Here is a 25,029-nt window from a genome sequence, read left to right on the forward strand (position 1 = left end):
AAAGAAGCTTTGTAAATTTCAGCAATTGACTAGACCCGCTGGGCGCCGGGTCTTTTTTTTTTTTCCTCTTTCTCACTTCCCTGCGATGTTTTGAACTGCCTTCCTACAGACGTCACACAGCCCTTGAGGAATAGTTTCTGCCTGGTGAGATTGAATGATAGTTCTCATTCACAAAGGCATGGAGTCAGATTCTAATCAGGGGACACAGCGGAAATTACGTTCGCAGGTACAACAGTGAGCCCAACTCAAGTGTGGAGAGCTTTGTTCCCTCTCTGACTTCTTGGCTCCCCCGAGAGGAGTGTTTTTTTTTGTGTGGTTGCCCTGAAATGGAACTTCCCTGACAGCTCTCTGGTGTCGTTACTGTACCTCGCGGTCATTTTTGTTTCCTTTCTCTCTAACCTGAGCACTTTTAGACGGTCGGAAACCTTTAATCCTGGTATTGTGGAAGTGCAGAAAAGATGCGATCAAGTGGCTCTTTCTCTCTATTGGTTACCCTTGTGACCAGATGAAGAACAGATTCAAAATCCAGTTCCTCCCTTGGCAGTGCAAAGCAGAAAACAAACTGTCACTTCCGAACAGCCTGGTGATGGAGTAAATTCAGTATGAAAGAGGAAAAAGCTTCTGTGTCTTAGAAACCTCTCTCTGTTCTGGACTGGGGGCAGAAATTGGATTCCGGGAAATTTGGATTTCATCAAACAACCTCCTTTGAAAATGGAATATATTTCAAGCCATCTTTGTAGAAACACAGCTGAAATGTATTAATCAGAATTCTTGAAGTTTTGTTTTTTTTTTTTCTTTTTCCTCCAAAATGAGCATTATCGTGAAGCCAAGATCCCGGTCTACAAGTTCCCTGAGGACCTCAGAGGGAGTGTGGTAACGTGCTTTTCTCTCCTGCTTCTCCCCTTCTTTCATTTAAAGATTGACGTAATTGTGGAGTATTTAGTAACTGCTGACGAGGTTCAGGAGTTAGGTGTGATGTTAGGGCTTTGTAAGAAAGAGCACAGTGTTGGTGACACTTTCACCCTCTATTTTGTTGCTCGATTTTGTTTACTCTAAAAACAAGGGTGCTCACACTTTTTTTTTTTTAAGACTCATGCACCATAGCAATTCATTTGGTGACAAGTTTTAGAAGAGGAAGGAAACTTGCAAAAACCTGGGAAGTTTAGAAAATGAAAACTTATCATTTTTCACTGTCTGATCTGCTTGCGTGTGTTCTTATCTCTCTGGCCTGATAGACAAGCAGGCTAGTAGTTAACGATCTTTGCTGTGGTCTTTAGAAGTAGTACTTTAGCTTTCAGCACACGAGTATTAAAATAATTAATAATGTTTTACATTTTAATCATATAACCAGCTTGAATTTGATTATATGACTAGATGTATATCGAGTTGCTTCTCATTCAGGAATCTCCTGTTTTATTTTGTTAATATAATGTTCCCTGATAATTTTGTGGGGTTTTCTTTTTGGTAATTTTCATCTTAGTAAAAGGTATATTAACTTCAGTTTATTCTAATATTTAGTTCTGCTATTTCTTCAGTATTTCATATGGCTGTATGCACATAATCCTTAAGGAATAATTTCTCAGTAAATAACTTTTGTGTCTAACACAAGTATTTACAAAAATATTTTTATGGCTGTTTCAGAGGTTAATTTTATTTTCTTTATCTTAGTGATTGAGTGTAAATATATAAAAAAGCTCATCTTTTTAAAATGGAAAGAATCCTTTAGACAGGAGAATAAAAAGCAATGAGTGAAGGCAGGTGTTGAGGAAAGGCTGGAAGCAAGCAGGTAAGATGCACTACATATAATCATTTGAGCAGGCAGACACACAAATAAATACTTATATTATTTGTATAGGGAATTCAGTCCACATTTATGAGATTGGGTTGTCGTTTGCTCTTCTTGTACTGCTGTTTTGTAGGGGACTAGAATCAAAAATTGTCCTGCAGTGGTATTTCTGTGAGTTTTAACAAACTATAGATGCAGATTTGATCTCATATCAATTGTGATTTTTTAAAAAATAAATGAATACATGTGATAAATTCCTCCCTGAGTTTATTTAAAGAAAAGGTTGCATCTGAACTAAACTTGTATGGCTCTTTTATGCCAAATAATAAATACTGGGAAATACTTAGAATCCTTTTATAGTTGCCATAACTAATATAAATCTCTAATATAAATGGGTAATCAGAATTTATAAGTGAATTTTATTCACTTGTGATTTCTGTCCTGCCTATGTGAAAACAGGCTCTTATACATAAATAAATAGTATTTAACCAACCTATTGGCTGTTTTTGTCTCAAACGCCAGGAGACTTAGTTCCAAATTTAGGATCCAATCAATCAGCAACACTTAGTGCATTTCAGTGTTCAGTAACATCGACATCCTTTACTCCTCTGAGGTTATCATAGTCTATTTTTATCCACAACTATTCTATTTGATTATTCTGTATTATGTAAGGTCATAAATAAATAGGGCCACAGTTCAAAGTATATGTTTTAAAATATTGATTTATGAATGTGTATATTGTTCCATTTAATTTTAAATAGTTGGAGTAGTGTTTGGTTTAGATGGTGTTTACGTAAGAAGTAAATGCCTCTTTATGCTAATGATCCCTGATGGCACACTGTGGAAACCTCCCTCTTACCTCTGTCTTATTAATAATGTAACTGTTTGGGTATATCACTGCTGTCTCTGAATCACTGCCCTGAGATTGTAATCACTGTAGTTATAGTTTAACTGTTTTATTATCCCTTTATCCTTCAATTTCTATATAACACATTTATTTATATTTATATTTTTAAATAGTAGAATCAACATAGATTATAGACTAGGTGTACAGAGGAAATACACGTGTGTATATGTGTACATACACACACACATATATAGATGTTTACCTGATTAACAAAAAAAGCAGCCCTTCGGCTCCCTGAACCTCTATACATACATGCCCCCGAGAATTCAGTAGGATGGTGTCCTCTCAACCCCCACCCCTACCCCCTTTCATTTTCAGAAACCAAAACCTACTTCATCCTCTTAACAACTGACTTCCCACTAGAGAGACCAAGTAAATACTCCTTTTTCAGATGATTTTATTTCGTTCTGCGCTTGAGAATACTTTCTTTTGGGAGAATCATCTTTTGCCTTTACTATCGTAATGCTGCTTATGTAAATCTTGTCTGTTCCATTGCCCCCTTTTTTCTAAGACTGTCTATTTTCTCTCTGGATGCTTCCGGACAGTTTGCTAATTGCCTTTTGCAAGAACCCAGTGCTTCAGATTGCTTTTCTTTTGCTTTTTTCCTGTTTCTTTCCAACCACTACCACAAAAGACAGTCCACACGAACTTGTTATTTACAGCTCTGACTGAATCCCTTTGAGATACTCACATTTGAAAAGAGGATTTCATGACAAACTCCTAATTCTATATCCTTCCTCCTGGTTCATGTGCTTAAAAAACAAGCCTTTTACTTATAGTTAAAATTCTATTAATTTCTAAAAACAAGATAAAAATAATCTTGAAATTGATCTGTTTCCTTATTATATAATGTTTTAAATATATATAAAGTATTTATAATAAGGATATATACTAGGTTGCTTTTATTTTTTCAATAGGTATATTTATTGACTACTCTGTGCCAGGTTCTAAAAGAATTTAATTGTGGTATTAATCCTTTTGCATTCCTTTAAATATCTGCTAGAAATTGAGAAAAACATGATCTATATGTTTTCTTATGCTCATACAGTTAATAAAACTAGCAAAATCATTTATTTTGCCTTTCTGTTTCAGTCATTTTGGTAGTAATAGTCCACCTTTAAATTCTCTATGAGAAAACAAAGGCAGTTACATATCCATATTTTAATTTCACATGTCTTCAATTTAGATATAGTCAGCAGTTATATATTATAATAAAACTATGATTCTGTAGCATTTTGCCACTTGCAAATATATCCCAGAGATAGTTCTCATTAATCTAACCAAGACTTATGTAATTCAATTTAAATGAAAAAGAATTATCCTTACAAATATAAATATAGAAAACTTTGATCAATAAAACTGGACTTTGTTTTTTTCTGCTGTTCATTATTGGCATATACTTGTGATATTTAAGATTGTTCATTGTGTAATCTGGTGGGGGGAAGATGCTATTGTCTAAGATATGACTGTGAGTCTTTTTATAAAGTAAGTTTTGAAGCAGATTATTAAATATGTAAAAATTTTACTTAGGTTTATAGACATAGAAAATAAGCCTGGAAGGCTGTTTTCCAAGCCTTTAGCAGTGGTTACCTTCTAGGGTAAAAATGGCCAGAATGGAGGCAATTTTCACTCTTCTGAATATATATTCTTTTACTATATTATATGAACTTTTTCATCAAGGAATTATGATATATGAGTTTAAATATATTAAAAATATAACTATCATGTGCATTAGCAAACTCATCTTTATATGTGTAGCCATCTGTATATCTGGTAAACAGTACTTTGATCAGTGTCCAAAATACGGCAAATAAGCATTTCAGTAGTGAGCAGATATAACTTTCTAAAAAACATTGCTAAAAAAAAAAAATAAATAAATAAAATAAAAAAAAATAAAAATAAAAAACATTGCTTCTCAGATCAATAAGTGATTGTTCTTTTCTATTAACTCTATTCTCCTAAATTTATAAAAGTTCAGGCTGACTGAAAATTCTTATTTTGGCTTCATGATCATAGTAAAACTACTACTTTTCTAACTGAAAATAAAAAGATGTAATGACAATAATATCTTGGAGGGAAAATTAGTTTTAACCCCTGCTATCCTAGACTCAACTATTCTCATTTTTTTTAACTTAACTTACATATCTTGAACTCTTGTAAATATTAGTTCTGTGCTCCACTTCATCATGTATCTTTCTAATAATAATATTTCTAGCTTTCATTTTATCAAGTGTCTCTTATGAATGAGAACTCTGTGGAAAATTTTAAATATTGTTTAGTTCTTGTAATAATGTTGAAAGGAAGGAGTTGGTAATCCATATTTTACAGATGAAGAAATGAACCTAAGAAATAAAATAATTTGAGCAAGGCACTTTTAACTGCTAGGGAGTGCTGAGGTTCAGTCCCATGCCTGTCTGCTTCAGAGGCAGTGCTGTTTATTTGGGCTTCCCTGGTAGCTCAGTAGGTAAAGAATCGCCTGCAATGCAGGAGACCTGAGATTCCCTGGAGAAAGAAATGACTACCCAGTCCAGGATTCTTGCCTGGGAAATCCCATGGATGGAGGAGTCTGGCGGGGTTGCAAAGTGCTGGACGTGACTGAGTGACTAAATCACTACCGCCACTATTTATATAAGCATCACTTTTGATGACTGTCAAATTGTCTATCTTGTGATTATAGCAAATGCACTAAAATATTTGGTTAGCTATTGGGGGACTGAAAAGATAAGTTGGAAGTTGACATTCTGGGCTATGATAGCCTGTAAAGTTCCCTGATAGCTCAGTTGGTAGAGAACCCACCTGCAATGCAGGAGACCCCGGTTCGATTCCTGGGTGGGGAAGATCTGCTGGAGAAGGGAGAGGCTACCCACTTCAGTATTCTTGGGCTTCCCTTGTGGCTCAGCTAGTAAAGAATCTACCTGCAATGCAGGAGACCTGGTTTCGACCCCTGGGTTGGGAAGATTCCCCTGAAGAAAGGAAAGACTACCCACCCCAGTATTCTGGCCTGGGAAGTTCCATGGACTGTATGATCCACGGGGTCGCAAAGAGTCAGACACTACCGAGCAACTTTCACTTTCAAAGTTTAAGGCTGATGTTGGGCATTGAAAAATAACTATTTGAAAGGGTTTTGTGATTATTCTCTACTAGTAGCAAATAAAGTTATCTATTTCCTATTGTAGGAAAATAAAGAGCAAAAGTCAGTGCTTCTCAGTTCTAATAGATCATCTTTCCAATTTTGTTAGAAAGTCTTACTTTGTTCTCTGTAAGATCTGTGAGGCGTCAGGTAAGGAACAAGTTCTCAGACTTTTTATGAAGTTTCATAATGTTTTAACTCAGCTTTGAAAAAGGTACAAAAGCTTCCTTCCTGTATCTTTTATCTTACAAGGTTTTGCAAATGGGAAAACAAATGGAACTTGTATAATTTCTGTCTGTCCAGTTATACAATGTGACTGGACTTAGGGAAGGGACTATTTTCAAGATTGCTTCAGAGCGTTGAACCTGCAATAAACCTTTTTGATCCCAGTTTCTAAGTTTGTATCACATCTGGTGATATAGACGTAGAGATAATCACAGATCTAGAGATAAGCAGCGTTTAGGAAAAGTGGTTACAAAAGTTTCAATATTATTTAAAACATTAAATATATATATATATAAATGCTAGAGAAGTGCAGAATGGATCACAGACGCTCTTTAAAGTCATAAATTATGAAATTCTAATTCTTAACTCTCTAAATGCCTTGCTCTGTGGTCAAGTTTGGACTAAACTAGGAAGTCTTTTAGAAGAATGGAGAATATAGAGAATTCTAGAACCTGTGGATGCAGTTCTTAGCATAACAGAGGAAATATCAATGTTACGCCTCTATTATCTACCTTCAGCCTTCCTAGGCAGTTGGCTCTCCTCGGAGCATCCTGGGTGATAGGTGAGGAAGTGAATTGGGGAAGCTAAGCTAAGATGCTCTTCGGAATAACAGTGAGAAACAATAAGGGGAAGATTATGGGAAAGATCTGAAGAAGTGGCTAGAGAAATAAGAGGGAAGGTCAGAGGGGAGGCTGGAGGGACTTCAGCCCATTTTGAACCAGACACACCATCTGGCGCCCTGCCCCCTTTAATCACACTGCCACCTTCTGGCAGCAGCTCTAGTACTGAACTTGCATGTAGCAGTGGTTTTTTGTTTGTTTCTCCCTTTCATCTCAGGACTAAAAACTTCTGCCAGAGGATAAGGAAAGTCGACTTCAAGTCTTTCCATTTCTCTGTTACGTGAGGCAGAACAAGAAATTAGAAAACTAGAAACCAGGTGTAGAATATAGGCACACTGAGATGACAATTTCCGAAACTTCCTTACTGGAGAAGTTTTGATGTTTTACAGCCCGCAAGTTCAAACGTTTTGTTTATAGCTAATACTAATCTTCCTTGCTTAAATTTTAACCCGTTTCTTCCTAGTTATCAGGGTAGTGAATCAGTAGATAAGTAGATTCTCCTTTATGGAGTAAAGTGACTAGTAAGTGACTTTGTGGTCTTTTTTAATCTTATGTGTAGCCGTTCGCCGAGAAGATCACCTACGAGGAGCTCGTGGAAGGCGCGGGCGCCTGGAGGAGGTCACAGCTCTTCCCGAGGGTCTGCAGGGCTGGCCTGGGGGGCCCGCTGCAGGAGAGCCCAGCCTAGCGCCTCCGCCTGGAAAGCAGCCTCCGGGACCCCTAGGAAGCAAATTAAAGCATATGTAACTGGAAGCAAAGGCACCCCACTCCAGTACTCTTGCCTGGAAAATCCCATGGACAGAGAAGCCTGGTGGGCTGCAGTCCATGGGGTTGCTAAGAGTCGGACATGACTGAGCGACATCACTTTCACTTTTCACTTTAATGCTTTGGAGAAGGAAATGGCAACCCACTCCAGTGTTCTTGCCTGGAGAATCCCAAGGACGGGGAAGTCTGGTGGGCTGCCGTCTATGGTGTCGCATAGAGTCGGACACGACTGAAGCGACTTAGCAGTAGCAGCAGCTCAATTGGTGTCCAACTCTTTGTGACCTCACGGACTGTAGACTGCCAGTTTCTCCTGTCCATGGGATTTTCCAGGCAAGAATACTGGAGTGGGTTACCATTTCCTTTTCCATTTCATTTCATACTGCAAAATACTCATTTTGAATTGTAAAGGGGATGGTACCAGTGTGACTTGTTAAAAGAAATGTTCTGTAAAACATAGTTTCAATGTGTAATTGTTTCCAGGCTTCATGCAAAAGAGTGTTCCCATTGTGCCTGCGTCTCTCTCCTGTTTAAAATACATTCAGGGTGAGAAATTCAACTTTCTAAAATGAATATGTATGAGATGTTCATGTATATATGGAATACAGAAAATAACAATTCCTAACATCTGTGATTTCACTTCATTGCAATGTGGTACAGAATTTCTTCTTTGTGTCAGGGGATTTATATGACTGAAACTGTTTTAGTTAGGATAAATTCCTGCAAAATGTGTCAGCTTTTAACCAATGGCATTCTGGCAGGCAGGCAACCACTGCTGTGATGTTTTCCCTCTGCTATAGATGTGTCTTGGAACAGCAGGTAGCTCTGATCGGCAGCTGGATTACCAGCTAGCGGGGACAGTAGCCCCTGTCTACAGTGGTAACCAGAGTGACTGTTGTAATGGTGCGTGTGTGTGTGTTCGTGCTGAGTCATGTCTGACTCTTTGTGACCCTATGGACTGTAGCCCACCAGGCTCCTTTGTTGATGGGATTCACCTTTTAAGAATGCTGGAGTGGGTTGCCATTTCCTCCTCCAGAGCATCTTCCCAACCCAGGGATCGAACCCACATAACAGATATACAATATGGAGCACCTGCTGTTTGTCAGACACTGGACTTGGTGCTGTATATGATCTAGTTCATTTTATCTTCATAATTGCAGGAGATAAAACTCGTAAATCACAGTGCTGAAGAAAGCGTGGTCTAATTCTAAACCCCATGTTTTTTGTGGTGGTGGTATTGCTCTCGTTTTATTCAGTTTTCTCCACTCTCTCCACTGCTCTGGTCACTCATGATTCTGCCTCCTAGTATTGCAAAAGTGGTCAGTAGGCTGCTGCTCATGCCTTCCCTTTCTGTCCTAGATTATTTCAAGGTTCTCTTTTTAACCACGTACAGCTCAAGAACAAATACCTTTTGTATTTGTCTGCCTTCTTTCTCAGGTGTGCACACAAGCCTTCCACCACGGACCATAGAGATGGATGGAGACGTGGAAAGTGGACTTTGGCCCAACTTCATTCTCTAGAAATCTAGCTAGTTCTTGATGTATTCAGTTTATTGACCCTCTCCCCCAGTCTGACTATAAATCGCACTGTTTTCTTCCTCTCTGGCATTTGACCAGCGAGTAGAACCATAAACTCTTGGAAATGAATAGGACCACAGAAAATAACCTATAATCTAATTCTCCCCACCCCGACCCCATTTTTGGAAGTGGAAAAGTTTTGCTGGTCTTTAACTTCCAGTCAAATAAGGTCAAGAAAATGGTTAGAAACAATGTCAGTGTTTTCGTGGGCAACAGATTTTGTTGGAGAAATATTTTTCTTAAAACTCAAACACAAAGTTTGAAGTAAAATAGAGAGCTAAAACTTTGTCAGGTAAATTCATGAAAGTATTTCCATTTATAATTTGTATGGTACTTTAATGTAATTCTTAAACTTATGTCTGTGAGGTTAGCTAATATCATGATAATTCTGTCACAACTTCAAAGTTGGATTGAAGGAATATGTATGGAGAGGTATGGAGGTTGAGGTCACTGTGATCTCCTGTAGGAAATTAAAGACAGTGCCTTGTCCAAAGACCTCCACAAGTAACTAAACTCTGATCAGTAACATTTTTTGAAAGTCACATAGCTTATTAAATTGCTAAAATTCATGTTTTGAAATTGTAACTTTACTCTTCTCTCTTCTCTAAAACATAGCTCACTGAAGTAAAAATCATGGAAATTGCTATTTACTGAGTGCTTTTGTGTCAGATACCAGGCTGTGTGTTTGAAAAGAATTACTCCATCAGGTCTCATTATAAATCCTATGAGGCACACATTATTATTGTTCCTCATTTTCTAGAATAGTAAGGAAAACTTACCCAAGATTGCATGGTAAATAAGAGAATTTCATGGATTCACATACTTTTAAAAATTATTAAATGTTATTATTATTATTATTACCTGGCCACACTGTGTAGCATGTGGGATCTTAGTCCCCTGACCAGGGATCAAACCTGTATCCCCTGCCTTGGAAGTGCCAGGGAATTCCCATAATGTTACCTTTAGTAATGATATGTATGTAAATATGTCAGATAAGTTAATTAACTTAATTGAAATTAATTAAAGTCCTTAGCACAGTAGCTGATTCCTTGAATCAGGAAATGTTAGCTTGTATTATGCATTTTTCAAGTTTGTATATTATTGGGATTTTTTAAATAAGAACTGTAGGGTGAAAGAGCTTATTTTCTGTGAGACAGTCTTCTTGCGACACCTCAAACTGAGCCTTTATACAAAGCTAGGTGTTCTGGATAAATCACACTGTGCTTCAAAGATCTATTCAGGTGGGTCAAAGAATGAATGATATAGAGAAGGTAGCAGAGCAAGAAGTGATCAGTTGGAAGCTAAGATGCTTCTGATTTAGTTGTTTAAAAATAGGTCAGAATCCTCTAGGACAGCAGTCCCAGGCAGTGGGTTAATCTCACAGGAAGGGCGTGTTGTTGTTCAATCAGTAAGTCTGACTCTCTGTGACCCCATGGGCTGCAACACACCAGGCTGCTCTGTCCTCCTCTGTCTCCTGGAGTTTGCTCAGACTCGTGTCCATTGAGTCGGCAATGCTTTGTAACCATCTCATCTCCTGCTGTCCACTTTTCTTTTTGCCTTCAGTCTTTCCCAGCATCAGGGTCTTTTCCAGTGAGTTGGCTCTTCACATCAGGTGGCCAAAGTATCAGGAGCTTCAGCTTCAGCCTCAGTCCTTCTAATGAATATTCAGGGTTGATTTCCTTTATTTTTTGTTTACTTTTTTTTTTTTTACTGTTTTTGTTTGTTTGTTTATTTTATTTTATTTTATTTTTTTACTTTACAATACTGTATCAGTTTTGCCATACATTGACATGAATCCGCCACGGGTGTACATGAGTTCCCAATCCTGAACCCCCCTCCCACCACCCTCCCCATATCATCTATTGACTGGTTTGATTTCCTTGCAGTCCAACGGACTCCCAAGAGTTCTCCAGCACCACAGTTCAGAAGCATTAATTCTTCATTGCTCAGCCTTCTTTATGATCCAACTCTCACATCCATACATGATTACTGGAAAAACCATAGCTTTGACTATGCAGACCTTTGTTGGCAAAGTGACATCTCTTCTTTCTTTCATATGCTGTCTAGGTTTGTCATAGCTTACCTTCCAAGGAGCAAGCGTCTTTTAATTTGATGGCTGCAGTCACCATCTGCAGCGATTTTGGAGACCAAGAAGATGAAATCTATCACTGTTTCCACTTTTTCCACATGTATTTGCCATGAAGTGATGGGATGGGATGCAATGATCTTGTTTGTTTGTGTTTTTAATGCTGAATTTCAAGCTGGCTTTTTCACTCTTCTCTTTTGCCCTCATCAAGTGGCTCTTGAGTTCTTCTTCACTTTCTGCCACCTGGTGGTTCAGTCTTACTGTGCCTCACTGCCAGGCCTTCCCTGTCCTTCCAGAGCCCCTGCTTCTCTAGTCCTGATGTGCCTTCTGGGTTGTGTAATATACAGATTGTTATCTCCATAGCCCGTCTCCTCATCCTTAGCAGGTCCCAGACTGGGTAGGACTCCTGTTTATTTTTACTCTGCCATTCTAGCATAGCACGAGCCTCTTTCTCCATCTAGAAAGACAACATGCAAAAAAGGGGATTTGGTTAGATCACTTCCTGTGGCCCAGAGTATAGTTTCAGGATGAGCTGAAGAGCATAGAGGCTGGAAATGTAGAAAGTGCAATGGTTTAGTGAGAGCAGCCAATTAGTATTCCATTGTCTCTGCTCTGTACTTATTTTATTATGAGTAGTTACCAATAAAAAAATGTGTAAAAGCTTTACTTTGTTATAATTAACAACTGTTCCTTGGGCTAAAAGGTGTGATTGAGGGTGAGGCTCACCACCTTGAGGAAAAAAATTGGGTCACTAAAGATTCCCTGAATCTCTGCTTGAGAAAAATAGTCCCGATTGTTAATCTGAGTCCTGCTGTTAAAATTGCGTCTAATTGTATATGAATCAGAAAGTGTTTCCATGGTAATGTAAAACACAAAAATATCAGCAGACTTACTGTTAGCAAACATCCCTTTGTAAATGTTTTTATAATTGGGAAAATCATTTTACATACATAGCCGTGAAATTATACCCTGACTTAGAAATACACATGAAATGTGTCCTTAATTGTAATGTCTTTCACATGTAAATAACAAAGGAAATAGACAATCCTCTTTGTTTAAAACCAAGATTGCTAATCATTTTCATCTGTGGCCCATTAGTAGTGGCCACGTGGAATAATACTGGGAGCTGCACTGAGATTTCAGAAAAAGTGCTGCCAACTTTTTGGTGATGCCACCAAAGAGAAAAGGGATATCATGGGGCTGCTTGGCATTTTAAGTGGCCCTGATGGTCTCAGAATAATTCTTTACATTTTAACTCTGCCATTAAATTTGCACAAAAATTAAGTTGTAGCAAAAGCAGTATTTATATGTCCATACAAATCTGTGTGTGTATTTTTTAGAAACTTTGACATGTTTTTGTCATTTGTCACCTATGAAGAACATGTGTACATATCATAAACCGTAACTACTCTTTTTGGATGTTGCAAACTAGAAAAAAAGAGAAAAATTAGTAATTCCTATTATCAGTGGCCACCCTTATAATCAACACCCTGATTAAAAATAATGCTGCCAGCAACTCTAAAGCCACCTTTGTGCCCCTTTTAGCTACTGCCCACCAGCACGAAGTGTAACAACTATCCTGGTTTCCAAGAAATCACAGAATACTGTTTTCTACTTCTGAGTTTTATATAAAATGAATGAATACAGTTTGTACTGTTTTGTGGCTGGTGGGTTTTATTTTCCCTGACAATTGATGTTTGAGAGTTTATCCCATGTTGATGTAGTTGTATGTAGTCCATTCATTTCTCACTAATGTACAGTTAAGCAAATTTTTGTTTGAAATATAAATTCAGGGTAAAAATACGCTAATTGTTTAGGTCACAGTTTGGTGTTTAGAACTATCAGTTCAGTTCAAAACTGTTGTCAATTTGTAGTAATCATTTGAATACGATTTCATGTGCAAGCTGTTGCTCAGATTCACCCTCAATGGGCATTTCCTCTGGGAAGCTTTTCTGGCCTCCCCATTCAGAATTAAGATGTTCTTCTCTGTGTTCACAGGAGACCTGGTCCATTTCTCTAACAAAGCACCTGAAGCATGGCAACAACTGACTGCTGTCTTGCCTGCCTGTCCTCAGGGACTGTGAATGGGTTGTAGGGTAGACTGGGTTTTTTCATCTTTGGGTACCCAGCACGGTGCCTATCCCAACAGCAGGATTGTGCGTCTGTCTGTTGCGTGCAGAGAGAACAAGGAGTTGTGTTATATCACCAGGAAAACATCCCAATCTGTATTTATGTTTAATTTCATTTTAAAAATGGCGCTCTGCTAAGAATTGTACTGAACTGTGAAGGCAGAATTACTGTGGCGAAGAATTGTAAAGTATCAGATCAGAGAGGATGTTTGCCTGTTTTCCTGTGGGTTTTACCCTTAGTTTCCCAACTTCATTGGTAATTCCAGTCTTAACACTTCTCCTTATTCCCTCATGAGTCCCCTGTCTATTGATAGAATCTACCTTCCCAGTTTTCCTCAACATTTCTCTTTGCCTGAGTGACCCACCTCAGGACCATCTACTAACCATGACTGGCGTATGCACATGCTGATGTGTGCTGTACACGTTCATCACCCAGGTGACATATGGTTGACTTTCTCTAGAAGTGAAGTGAGGTCACTCAGTCATGTCCAACTCTTTGCGGCCTCATGGACTGTAGCTCACCAGGCTCCTCTGTCCATGGGATTTTCCAGGCATGAATTACTGGAATGGGTAGCCATTTCCTTCTCCAGGGGATCATCCTGACCCAGGGATCGAACCCAAGTCTCCTGCATTGCAGGCAGACGCTTTAGTGTCTGAACTACTTTCTCTAATTCTTTATCAATTCGGTGTTCTCTTCATCTGAGAGACCCACTTGGGGCAAGACCACAACCACTGCTTCAGGCTCACTTCGGCTTCATCGCCAGCCTTTTGAAGCCAAACGTAGCCACCACATCAGACAGACTCCATGGCTGGGATGTTAAGTCAGGGACCAAGTGTGGCCTAGAGCCCTAACCTCTGGCCTCCAAAGTCTGGGTGAGCATTCCTTCCTGGATTGTGCACTTTCCCCACTATTAAGTTGCTTTTAGCTTACCACATTTCTAGACTCAAATTTTTCAGAATACTAAGAAATTAAGTCTTAATCCTTAGTAATTGAGGATTTGTTTTTAGTGTGGTACAAGATCATTTTCTAGCCACTTGACCATGAAATCTGATTCTATAGCTTAAAATACACTATTCTTAAAGAAGAGTTTTGTTTCTGTAGCACTTTTATTAGTTGCAAAGATAAAGGTGTATTTTTCATTGCTTCACTTAACAATGTTTATTAACTCAGTTCTGCTCCAGGCACCCTGATGGGTCTTAAAGAGACATTGATGAAATATTAGCCCTCACCTTCATAAAATTCCCAATCCAGTGACTTTCTAAAGTATTCCTGTGAAGCAGAAGATTTCTACTTTTACAGTTTTCTATATCCCTAGGATTTCTTTTGCTTTCATGATAAAAAACATTTATAGTTTAAAAAGTGAGTGGTTCAGTTGCTCTCAAAAATCCAGCAGTGAACAGAATAATTGAAAAACCTGACTACTTGAATTTAGGGTGTGGTAATATGAAATAAATCTGGGATATTTGATTTTTTTTAAACCAAAATATTTTCCCTGAGATTAGAGGAATATTTTCATTCTAGGTAAATTGCTTATTTAATCATCTCCTAACAAGGTTATGTCAGCCAAATTAAATGTTTAAGTTCATTTTTTTTAAGTAAGCTTTAGAACCAGCAGATTTCTGTCTTATTTAGATGACTTTAGCATTTAAATTTTCGAAGAGAAAGCATATAAACTAGGAAATTTTAATGTATATAGAGGAAGAGAACATGAGAAGGAAAATGAGATAAATAGAAAAAAATGAAGTTTAAACAAAAGTAACTCATATTGACATTAGATATAATTTGTCTTATTACCAAAATTTCTGTCTTCACAGATAATGTGCAGGAGATTCATTTTTATAGTACCTAGTTAATTTTTAAAAAATGTTTGAGGACTCTGTTTCACATTAGTGAAAATGAAGGAAAATAAGCTTTTGCTTTCCACAAATGGCCACTACTAGTTTGCTTGCCAGCACTGAGTAAAATAAACTAATTTTACCATTACCATGGTTGAGTGCAGTTATATTCCTTTAAACATCTTGCATAATCCATGGCTTTAACTGCATTAATCTAAATAAGGTCATTTCATCAAATAGGGATCTAATAAGAGCTTTGGAAAGAACTATCAGAGACCAGATTCCATTTAGAAATCAGATGAAAATGGCATTCATGTCCCATTGTTGTTTGGTATAAAGAATTTGCTCTTAAGGATTACAGTTTTCATACAAGGGGACCACACAATGCAAAGCCTGCCTACCACCCAAATACCAAATATTATCAGACTTTCTCAGTGAACTGTGTCAGTACATGATTCCCACCAAACATATGAACCACTGGTATTTTAGCAGTAGTCCGGTTAGCAATTCCAGCAGCTCTGGCTCTATAGTATTAACTAATTTTTTTAAAAAATATTTTTTTATTATTTATTTATTTTTTATTTTATAATACTGTATTGGTTTTGCCATACATTGACATGAATCCGCCATGGGTGTACATGAGTTCCCAATCCTGAACCCCCCTCCCACCTCTCTCCCCATGTCATCTCTCTGGGTCATCCCAGTGCACCCAGTCTGACATTAGAACCTACCACATTTAGTATGCCCTGTCTCTTCAGTGGAATTCCCTGATGGCTCAGATGGGAAAGAATCTGCCTGCAGTGTGAGTAACCTGGGTTCAATCCCTGGGTTGAGAAGATACCCTGGAGAAGGGAATGGCTACCCACTCCAGTATTCTTGGGGCTTCTCCGGTGGCTTAGATGGTAAAGAATCTGCCTGGACTGTGGGCAGTCCATAAATAACTTTTATATGCTTGAGCCGGTAGTCAGAAAAACTAGATGATTTTAAACTTTGCAAAGTGTATTTGTAAGATTTTAATTGCATCATAAATTAATTTCTCACTTGAATCTCCTACGTCTCCTGGTATTGTCCCTTTTGTCATCCCTTCTTAAATAAGTCTTATTTTTTTTTTTTCACTTGTAGTTTTGCTCTGTTGGTGATTTGACTTTCCCTGTCAATTGGTGATCATTTATGTATAAAGCACAGAGGTTCATTCTTTTAAATTTCACTCATGTGTCATATCCTAATAGTCAAAAATTGCTGAAGTTTCCAATAATCAAAGCAAAATTTTAGATGATTTCCTTCGATAAACTATATAATTTGTTTGAAGTACCAAACCTGTTTGCTTCCATGATCCTTGTCCTTTATAGGTCTTTATTTCTACTTAATCTTTACACAGAAGGCGGGTAAAGTACAAATACAGACCTCCATATGCAAACCTGGGCTTCCCCGCAGTTTTAAAGCACCAAATTCCCTTGGTGCCGGTCACTCGAGGCACTTCATCTTCACTCATTTGCTTCCTGAATATTGCATAAGTGTAACCAAGTCTGTAAATTTCAAATTCATATAAAGACGCTCTAGCCTTCAAGGTGAAAAACTTAATTGAATATCAAATGAATACCTTTTGTTCTCTGAACTATTTCTAAATAAAAGTTGCTTTAAAATCCTCTTTGATTTTCTGTATTCTTTAGGGCCCAAGTTGGACTGTCAACCTATTTGGAGAGAAGAAAATCAAACCAACCAACAAACAACAAAAAACCTCTCAGGAAAATCTTTTTAAATGTATGAAAATCTATTCTGGCTATTCTGATAAAGAAATGATAGTGCCTTGCTTATCAACTCAGGTTGAAACTTGTGATTTCCTATAAAATTGGTTGGGAAAGGAAGTTAAATCCATGAAAACTTCTGTCGAGTTTGGTCTCAATCCTAGCAATTTCTGATTTAGGATAAGCGTCCTGAATAATTGCAAACATACTGGTGGGGAGAAAGAAATACTTCTTGTAATAAATGAGTTATGAGTAATAGGAGTAATAGAAAATAAAGGCTGACCCCTCAAAATAATTCTGATGACTTAAGAGAGATTTGAGGAGTGACTCTGAGTAACTCTGAGTTGGTTTTGCTGGTCGGTGGGTCAATGGAAAGTTATGCTGCGTATAAAAATATCTGGAATCTTTGAGAGAAAGTCATTTTTCCCCCTTAGTTATCTAAGAAAACCTGTATCTGTTTTATAGAAAGAAATCAAAAGCACGTAAGCTTCCAGCATCAGGAATAGATTCATTTTTGTGTTCCATGGAAGAGTTAATGGCTGGTTTTGAACCTTGAGATCATTTTGATGCTAGACCTTATCTGCTTGACTGCATTCAAAGAACTTCTATTCCTTTAGACCTTAGGAAAATACAGGACATGGTATCATAGAGCTGAAACTCAGAGGCAGTTTGCAATTGCTAACAATAGAGATGGGAGAGGTAGGGAGTGTCCTGAAGTCAGGTCAAATTCAAAACTAGGCTCCTCCAGTTACGAGCAGGGTGATCTTGTACATGGGGAAAATAATCCTTGGAGTTCCTAGAAAGGATGAATGAAGGACGTCTTAGAAAGTATTTACTTGGCACAGTGCTGGGCACACAAGAAATCAAATAAGCGTTAGTTTATTCATTTTCAGAGGGGAAAACTCCTAATCATGTTTTTGTGTTTATGTTCTCATGTTAGTTTTCATTTTAGTTTTGGCTCAAGTTACTCTTAAACACAAGTTACTGTTTTAGGATGTAAGAATTTGACCATTTAACAAAATGATAATATAAGATATAACACGTATATGACATTTCACAAGTGAAAGAGCAATGGAAATTTTACTTAAAAAAAAACATATTAATGGCTGTAGGTAAAATCTAATTATTGTTTAATTTGAAGATTAATGCATATAAATCTTGGCTTAATCTAAACTTATTATTCTGTTAAATAAATTTACATGCATATGGAATAAATCAACCTCACTTATAGCTAAATCTAGATTGAAACCTTCTTTGACATAGCTCTGTTAAAAATAGATATTATTTTCTAAATATTACAGTATTTAGAAATATGTTACTTTGTTCTATTCTTAAACATACATAAGTTCCATTTTAATAGTGGTCTACAGTGATGTCACAAGAAGATTAGAGATATAAAATGCTTTTTTATTAAAAAAGTATAGGTCAGACAAACTATATGCTTAGGATAGTTTGCTCTAGTTTTGTGTCAGGGAGTTTCTATATCCATTGAGTTGGATAGACATGAATTTGAGCAAAATCCAGGAGTTAGTGGGGGACAGGAGAGCCTGGTGTGCCTCAGTCCATGGAGGCACAAAATCAGACATGAGTTAGCGGCTGAACAACAGCAGCAACAAAGTTTCTATGTGTTCCTATAAAGACAAACATATACTTGATTTTTGATATGTGCCAGGCATTGAGGATATATCGATGCGTCCCTCACTTCATGGAGCTTATGAAGTAAAAATAATTGTTTTTAATTATGTTTAATAATTATTTTTACTCCATAAGCTTGATGAAGAGAGGGAGACACCAATACATCCCAGTGGCTTAGGGTTAAGAACTCACCTGCCAGTGCGGAAGACATGAGTTTGACACCTGGGTTGGCAAGATCCCCCTGGAGGAGGCCATGGCAACCTACTCCAGTATTCTTGCCTGGAGAATTCCATGGACAGAGGAGCCTGGCAGGCTACAGTCCATGGGGTCACAAAGAGATCAGACAAGACTGAAGCGACGGAGCATGTATGCAACAAATAAAATGATTCCCTATATGGTAAGTGCAGTGAAGAGAATACTACACAGAAGGCTGAATTAACGTGTGTGTGTCCTGGAGATGTACTTTAGTTGAGTGGTCAGGGAAGCTAAGAACATGAAGGAACCAGCTGAGCAAAGTGATGGGAGAAGAAGAGTACAGCATTTGGCTCTCACATTCAGATTCCCAGTGGAAGTTGGAAATCTTAAAATGGTGGGTTCCCTCCTGTCCTTGGTGTTGATCTTTGGCTGGGTTGTTTTCTACATGTTCCTGAGCCTAACCTCTGGTATTGGAATGTTCTTGAGAGTCTCGATGGGCAGAGGTCAAAGAAAGTGAACTTCGCTTAGGGATGGAAGGAAAGCCTTCTGGAGTAGAAGGGTGCCATGCAGCTGCACCTTTCTCTTCTTGATGCAAAGTTTATGAGCCTCCCAAGTGTAGACTTGCTAGACTTGAAAAGCATTTTTTATTAGGCTTAAGATTCTCATTGATTTTCATTGCCTCACAGGAATCACTGAGAACTACTTAGCCCTTTGATCACCCTTAAAACATAACACTAAGATCTGTGTTTTCTAATCGCAAATTTACTTCTATTTTAGATAGCATGTCACCCCCTAGGGCAAGCCATATTGAATTTTCTCTGCCTATGAGTACCTAGATTTCAGTGTTCTAATACCTCTATGGGCTAAGTTTAGTTAAGGTTTGAATTCAAAATGTAGTTGATGAATAGATACATGTTTAAAAAAAATGATTCTAGCAACTTGCTAGAGTAATCTTCGCAAAGGATATAATTTGGCCTTCAGCTGATGGAAGGGTGTGCCCCCTGTGACAATATGAATGGTGAAAAAGACAGAAGTTCTATTTGGCAAGACTGCTTGAGACATATGTCATTTTTTCCCCCTTGCATTCCTCAGTAGTTCATGAATGGGTTCTATCAGCTCCAGACAGTGAGCACACTGAAACTCGTCACAAATCAGAAAACAACAAAATAATGACAAAAGCAATAATAACAACCAAAACTAAGTTAATTAAGGGTTTAGTGTGAAATATAGGGTGTTGGGTTCCTTTTTTGGGGGGTATAATTGCTTTATAGTGTTGTGTTTCTGCTGTACGACAAAGTGAATCAGCTGTATGCATGCTTATATCCCCTCCCTTTCGGATCTTACAGCCCACCCCCATGCCACCCATCTAGGTCCTCACAGAGCACTGAGCTGAGCTGCCTGTGCTACAGAGTACCTTCTCACTGTCTGTCTGTCTATCTTACATGTGGTACTTGTGTTTATGTCAAACCTAGTATTTTACATATGGTACTTGTGTTTATATCAAGCCTAATCTCCTAATTCACTCCACCCTCCCCTCCTCCCACCATGCCCACATGTCTGTTCTCTGTGTTTGTCTCTCTGTTCCTAGCATATTGCATTCTAATTCTTTTGACAACCTAATGTCTGTTAAAATGTATGCGTAACTTTTTCTTACTGTCGACCATAAAAGTTTGTTAGTATCCACCATTCCTTGACCATAGGGAATAACAGTTTCCTTTCCCCAGATACCTCTATTTAGAGATGGTAATGCAGCTAAGGAGAACCACTCAAAAACAACTCCAAAATGAGCCAGAGAGAGTGGAAGGAAGAAAAGGGGCGAATGAATGCATCCAGACATAGCCCTGTGTTTCATGGACACTCAGAAATCTTTTTGCACCATCAGAACTTCACAGAATGACATTACACCAAGTTTACTGCTGCCCTGGAGTGTTCCATTTCTTTTGATGACGGTTTTGCCTTCTTAGAATTTAAGTAGTCTAATCAGATTTTGACAGTTGATGTTTATCTTTATTGAAACAGATTCTCTTCATCCTTTTGCCGTTAGACTCCTACTTTGAGGCTGAAAGGTCACTTTAAATGGGCAGGGCATGTGGGAAACCGCATAATGAATTCAAATAAATTCATGTCTGATAAAAGGAGTTCTCTCTTGCTCAAGTTTCAGAGCTTACGTAGAATAAGCCAGTTGGGTTTTGTCTTAATTTCTTTTCAAAGGAGCTTATTGTGCTTCTTCTTTAATGCTCTCATAACAGAAAATGGGAAAATTGTCAATTTTCGTTTAATCTTGTTCAGAAGAATGTGTTTTGCTCAGTGATTATGCTTGTTTAAACTGAGTTTTTATAGCTACTGCAGCTGTCAACAAATTTAGAGGTATACTTTGGTTACATTGTTTAAGGTTTCTTTATATTGTGTATCTTTAATGTATCAGCTCCACTCTTGACATTTTTTCTCGCTGTTGGCCTGTGTAAAAGTGCAAAAATATATGTATAAAAATGTTCTACAGCAATTTTTATAATAGAAAACTAGAAATAGCCTAAATCCCAGTTAGTATCAGAGAAGGCGATGGCACCCCACTCCAGTACTCTTGCCTGGAAAATCCCATGGACAGAGGAGCCTGGTAGGTTGCGGTCGATGGGGTCGCGGAGAGTCGGACACGACTGAGCGACTTCCCTTTCACTTTTCACTTTCATGCATTAAAGAAGGACATGGCAACCCACTCCAGTGTTCTTGCCTGGAGAATCCCAGGGACGGGGGAGCTTGGTGGGCTGCCGTCTATGGGGTCACACAGAGTCGGACACGACTGAAGTGACTTAGCAGCAGCAGCAGCAGCAGCAGCAACAGCAGCAGCAGCAGCCAATTAGTATAGGGCTCATTCAACAATTTTGTATAACATTAATGAAATACTATGTAGCTGTGAGGAATGTCTCTTATATACTGGTATAGAGTTATCTGTAGGTAATGTTGACTATTAATTACTATTACTGTCATAATTTGGAAAAATGGTACTCATACTCAGAGTTCTCCACTCATTAATCTTCTTTGTGTATCCCTTAAAATTTATGTAAAAGCAGACAATGAAACTATAAATTCTATTCACTACCCCTTTCACACAAAAAGAAGCATGGTCTACCTGTTCACTGTCCCGAAGCTTCTGTTTTTCACTTCCCAACATATTGGTACATGGAGAGGCTTCTTGCTTTTATTTTTGAAGGGAATTTATTGAGGTATAATTCACATGCCATGTTAATCCCTCATTAAAATTATATAGCTAATGAATTATTAGTATATTCACAGAGTTGTGCAATAACATAATTCATTGTGGTATATTTTATCACCCTGGAAGAAACCCAGTTCCCCACAGCTGTCACCCTTCCACGTGACCTCTCTACTCCTAGCCCTAAGCAACTATTAATCTACTTTTGGCTCTATTAGGTTTGCCTGCTCTGAATATTTCATTTAAATAGGATCATGTAATATGTTGTTTTTCCTGACTGACTTCCTTCACTTAGCACGTTTTCAAGGTTCGTCTATGCTGTAGTGTATATCTATCAGTATTTTGTTTCTTTGTAAGGGCAAATAATATTCCATTGTATAGATACACCACCTTCAGTTTATTCATTCTTCAGATGATAGACATGTGGATTGTTTTCATCTTTTGGTTACCATGAGTTATACTACTGTGAATATTTATATAAAATTTTTCTTATGTCCCAGTTCTGTGAAAATATCATTGGTAAGTTTGATAAGGATTACATTGAATCTGTAGATTGCTTTGGGCAGAATAACCATTTTCACAATATTGAAACCAGTCGATACTAAAGGCAATCAACCCTGAATATTCATTGGAAAGACTGATGCTGAAACTGAAGCTCTAATATTTTGGCCACCTACTGCAAAGAGCTGACTCATTGGAAAATACCCTGATGCTGGGAAAAATTGAAGGCATAACGAGAAGGGGATGACAGAGAGCAAGATGGTTGGATGGCATCACCGACTCAATGGACATGAGTTTAACAACCTCTGGGAGATGGTGAAGGACAGGGAAGCCTGGTGTGCTGCAGTCCATGAGGTTGCAAAGAATTGGACACGACTGAGCAACTGAGCAACAAGAAGAACAAGAAGGTGGTCCAGCTCTCCACCTGTTTGTGTCATCTTTGATTTCTTTCTTCAGTGTCTTACAGTGTTCTGCATACAGGCCTTTTGCCTCTTTAGGTAGGTTTATTCTTAGGTGTTTTATTCTTTTAGTTGCAGTGGTGAATGGGCTGTATATGAAAACACAAAAGACCCTGAATAGCCAAAGCAGTCTTGACAAAGAAAAATGGAGCTGGAGGAATCAACCTTCCTGACTTCAGACTATACTATAAAGCTACAGTCATCAAGACAGTATAGTACTGGCACAAAAACAGAAATATAGATCAATAGAACAAGATAGAAAGCCCAGAGATAAACTTATCCACCTATGGACACCTTATTTTTGACAAAGGAGGCAAGAATATACAGTGAGAAAAGACAGCCTCTTCATGAAGTGGTGCTGGAAAAACTGGACAGCTACATGAGAAGATTGAAACTAGAACACTTCCTAACACCATACACAAAAACTCACAGCAAGATCCTCTGTGGCCCACCTCCTACAGTAATGGAAATAAAAGCAAAAGTAAGTAAGGGGGACCTACTTAAAAGCTTTTGCACAACAAAGGAAACAATAAACAAGATTAAAAGACAGTCCTTACAGCAAAAGAGACGCAGATGTATAGAGCGGACTTTTGGACTCTGTGGGAGAGGGAGAGGGTGGGATGGTTTGGGAGAATGGCACTGAAACATGTATACTATCATGTAAGAAACGAAGCACCAGTCTATGTTCGATACAAGATACAGGATGCTTGGGGCTGGTGCACGGGGATGATCCAGAGGGATGGTGTGGGGTGGGAGGTGGGAGGGGGGTTCAGGATTGGGAGCTCGTATACACCCATGGTGGGTTCATGTCAGTGTATGGCAAAACCAATACAGTACTGTAAAGTAAAATAAAGTAAAAATAAAATTAAAAAATAAATAAATAAAAGACAGTCCTTAGATTGGAAGAAAATAGTTGCAAATGAAACAACTGACAAAGGATTAATACCCAGAATATATAAGAAGCTCATACAGCTCAGTATTAGGAAAATGAACAGCCCAATCAGAAAAGGAACAGAAGACCTAAACAGACATTTTTCCAAAGAAGATATATAAAATGTACACCTAGTTAATAAACACATGAAAAAATGCTCAACATCACTAATTATTATAGAAATGCAAGTCAAAACTACTGTGAGGTATCACCTAACACCAGTCAGAATGGCCATCATCAAAAAATTTACAAACAATAAATGCTGGAGAGGATGTGAAGAAAAAGGGACCCTCCTACACTGTTGGTGGGAATATATACTGATATAGCCATTATGGAGAACAGTATGGAGAATCCTTAATTTTTTTGAATTAATTAATTTTAATTGGAGGCTAGGAATAAATCTACCATATGACCAGCATATGGTAGCATATGCCCTGAGAAAACCATAATTAAAAAGGACACATGTACCCCAATGCTCATTGCAGCACTGTTTACAATAGCCAGGACATGGAAGCAAGCTAGATGTCCATCAGCAGATGAATGAATTAAGAAGATGTTATACATATATATACAATGGAATATAATTGTGTGCTTAGTTACTCAGTCATGTCTGACTCTTTGTGACCACATGGCCTGCAGCCTGCCAAGCCCCTCTGTCCATGGGGGTTCTCCAGGCAAGAATACTGGAGTGGGTTGCCATGCCCTCCTCCAGGGAAAATGGAATATTGCTCAGCCATAAGAAATGAATTTGAGTCAACTCTTCATGAGGTGGATGAAACTAGAGCCTGTTACAGAGTGAAAAGCAAGTCAGAAAAAAGAAAAACAGATTTAGTATTTTAATGCATATATATGGAATCTCAAAAAATCATATTGATGAACCTATGTGCCGGGAAGGAATGGAGAAGCAGATGCAAAGTGTGGACTTATGGACACAGTTAAGGAGGGAGTGAGTGGGACCAATAGAGAAAGTAGCCATCAACGGTCTGTACACTATCAGGTGTAGGATGGATAGCTGGCAAGAAGTTGCTGTGTAGCACAAGGAAGAGAGCCCAGTCTGGCACTCTGTGATGATCTGGAGGGATGGAATGTGGGAGGGGAGGGAGACTAGACAGGGAAGAGGGTGGTGTATGTATAATTATGACTGATTTGCATTGTTGTATGGCAGAAACCAACACAATATTTTTATAAATTTTAATATTTAAATTAAAAAAATAGGAAAAAAGTTTTCTTGTGAAAAAATAATTTTATATTTCTCATGAGTATGTACATAGTAGAATTGCAGTCTCTAACGATATGTA

General features: G+C 38.0%; 1 protein-coding gene across 5 annotated transcripts in view; it reads left to right on the top strand.

Annotated features, from left to right (window-relative positions):
- The window catches only part of PDE4D (phosphodiesterase 4D), a 1,264,832-nt gene that overhangs the window by 968,212 nt on the left and 271,591 nt on the right, over window positions 1–25,029 (top strand). Inside the window, exon 1 of one of the 5 annotated variants that reach the window (XM_005694678.3) lies at window positions 70–873. The exons of the other annotated variants lie outside the window; for them this stretch is intronic. Coding sequence (XP_005694735.2) covers window positions 809–873 — 65 coding nt within the window. The 5' untranslated portion in view covers window positions 70–808. Of the gene's footprint in view, window positions 1–69; window positions 874–25,029 lie in introns of those variants that run through there. 5 annotated transcript variants of the gene reach the window in all.

The sequence above is a fragment of the Capra hircus genome, chromosome 20 (genome assembly GCF_001704415.2).
Source record: "Capra hircus breed San Clemente chromosome 20, ASM170441v1, whole genome shotgun sequence".
Taxonomy (NCBI): Eukaryota; Metazoa; Chordata; class Mammalia; order Artiodactyla; family Bovidae; genus Capra; species Capra hircus.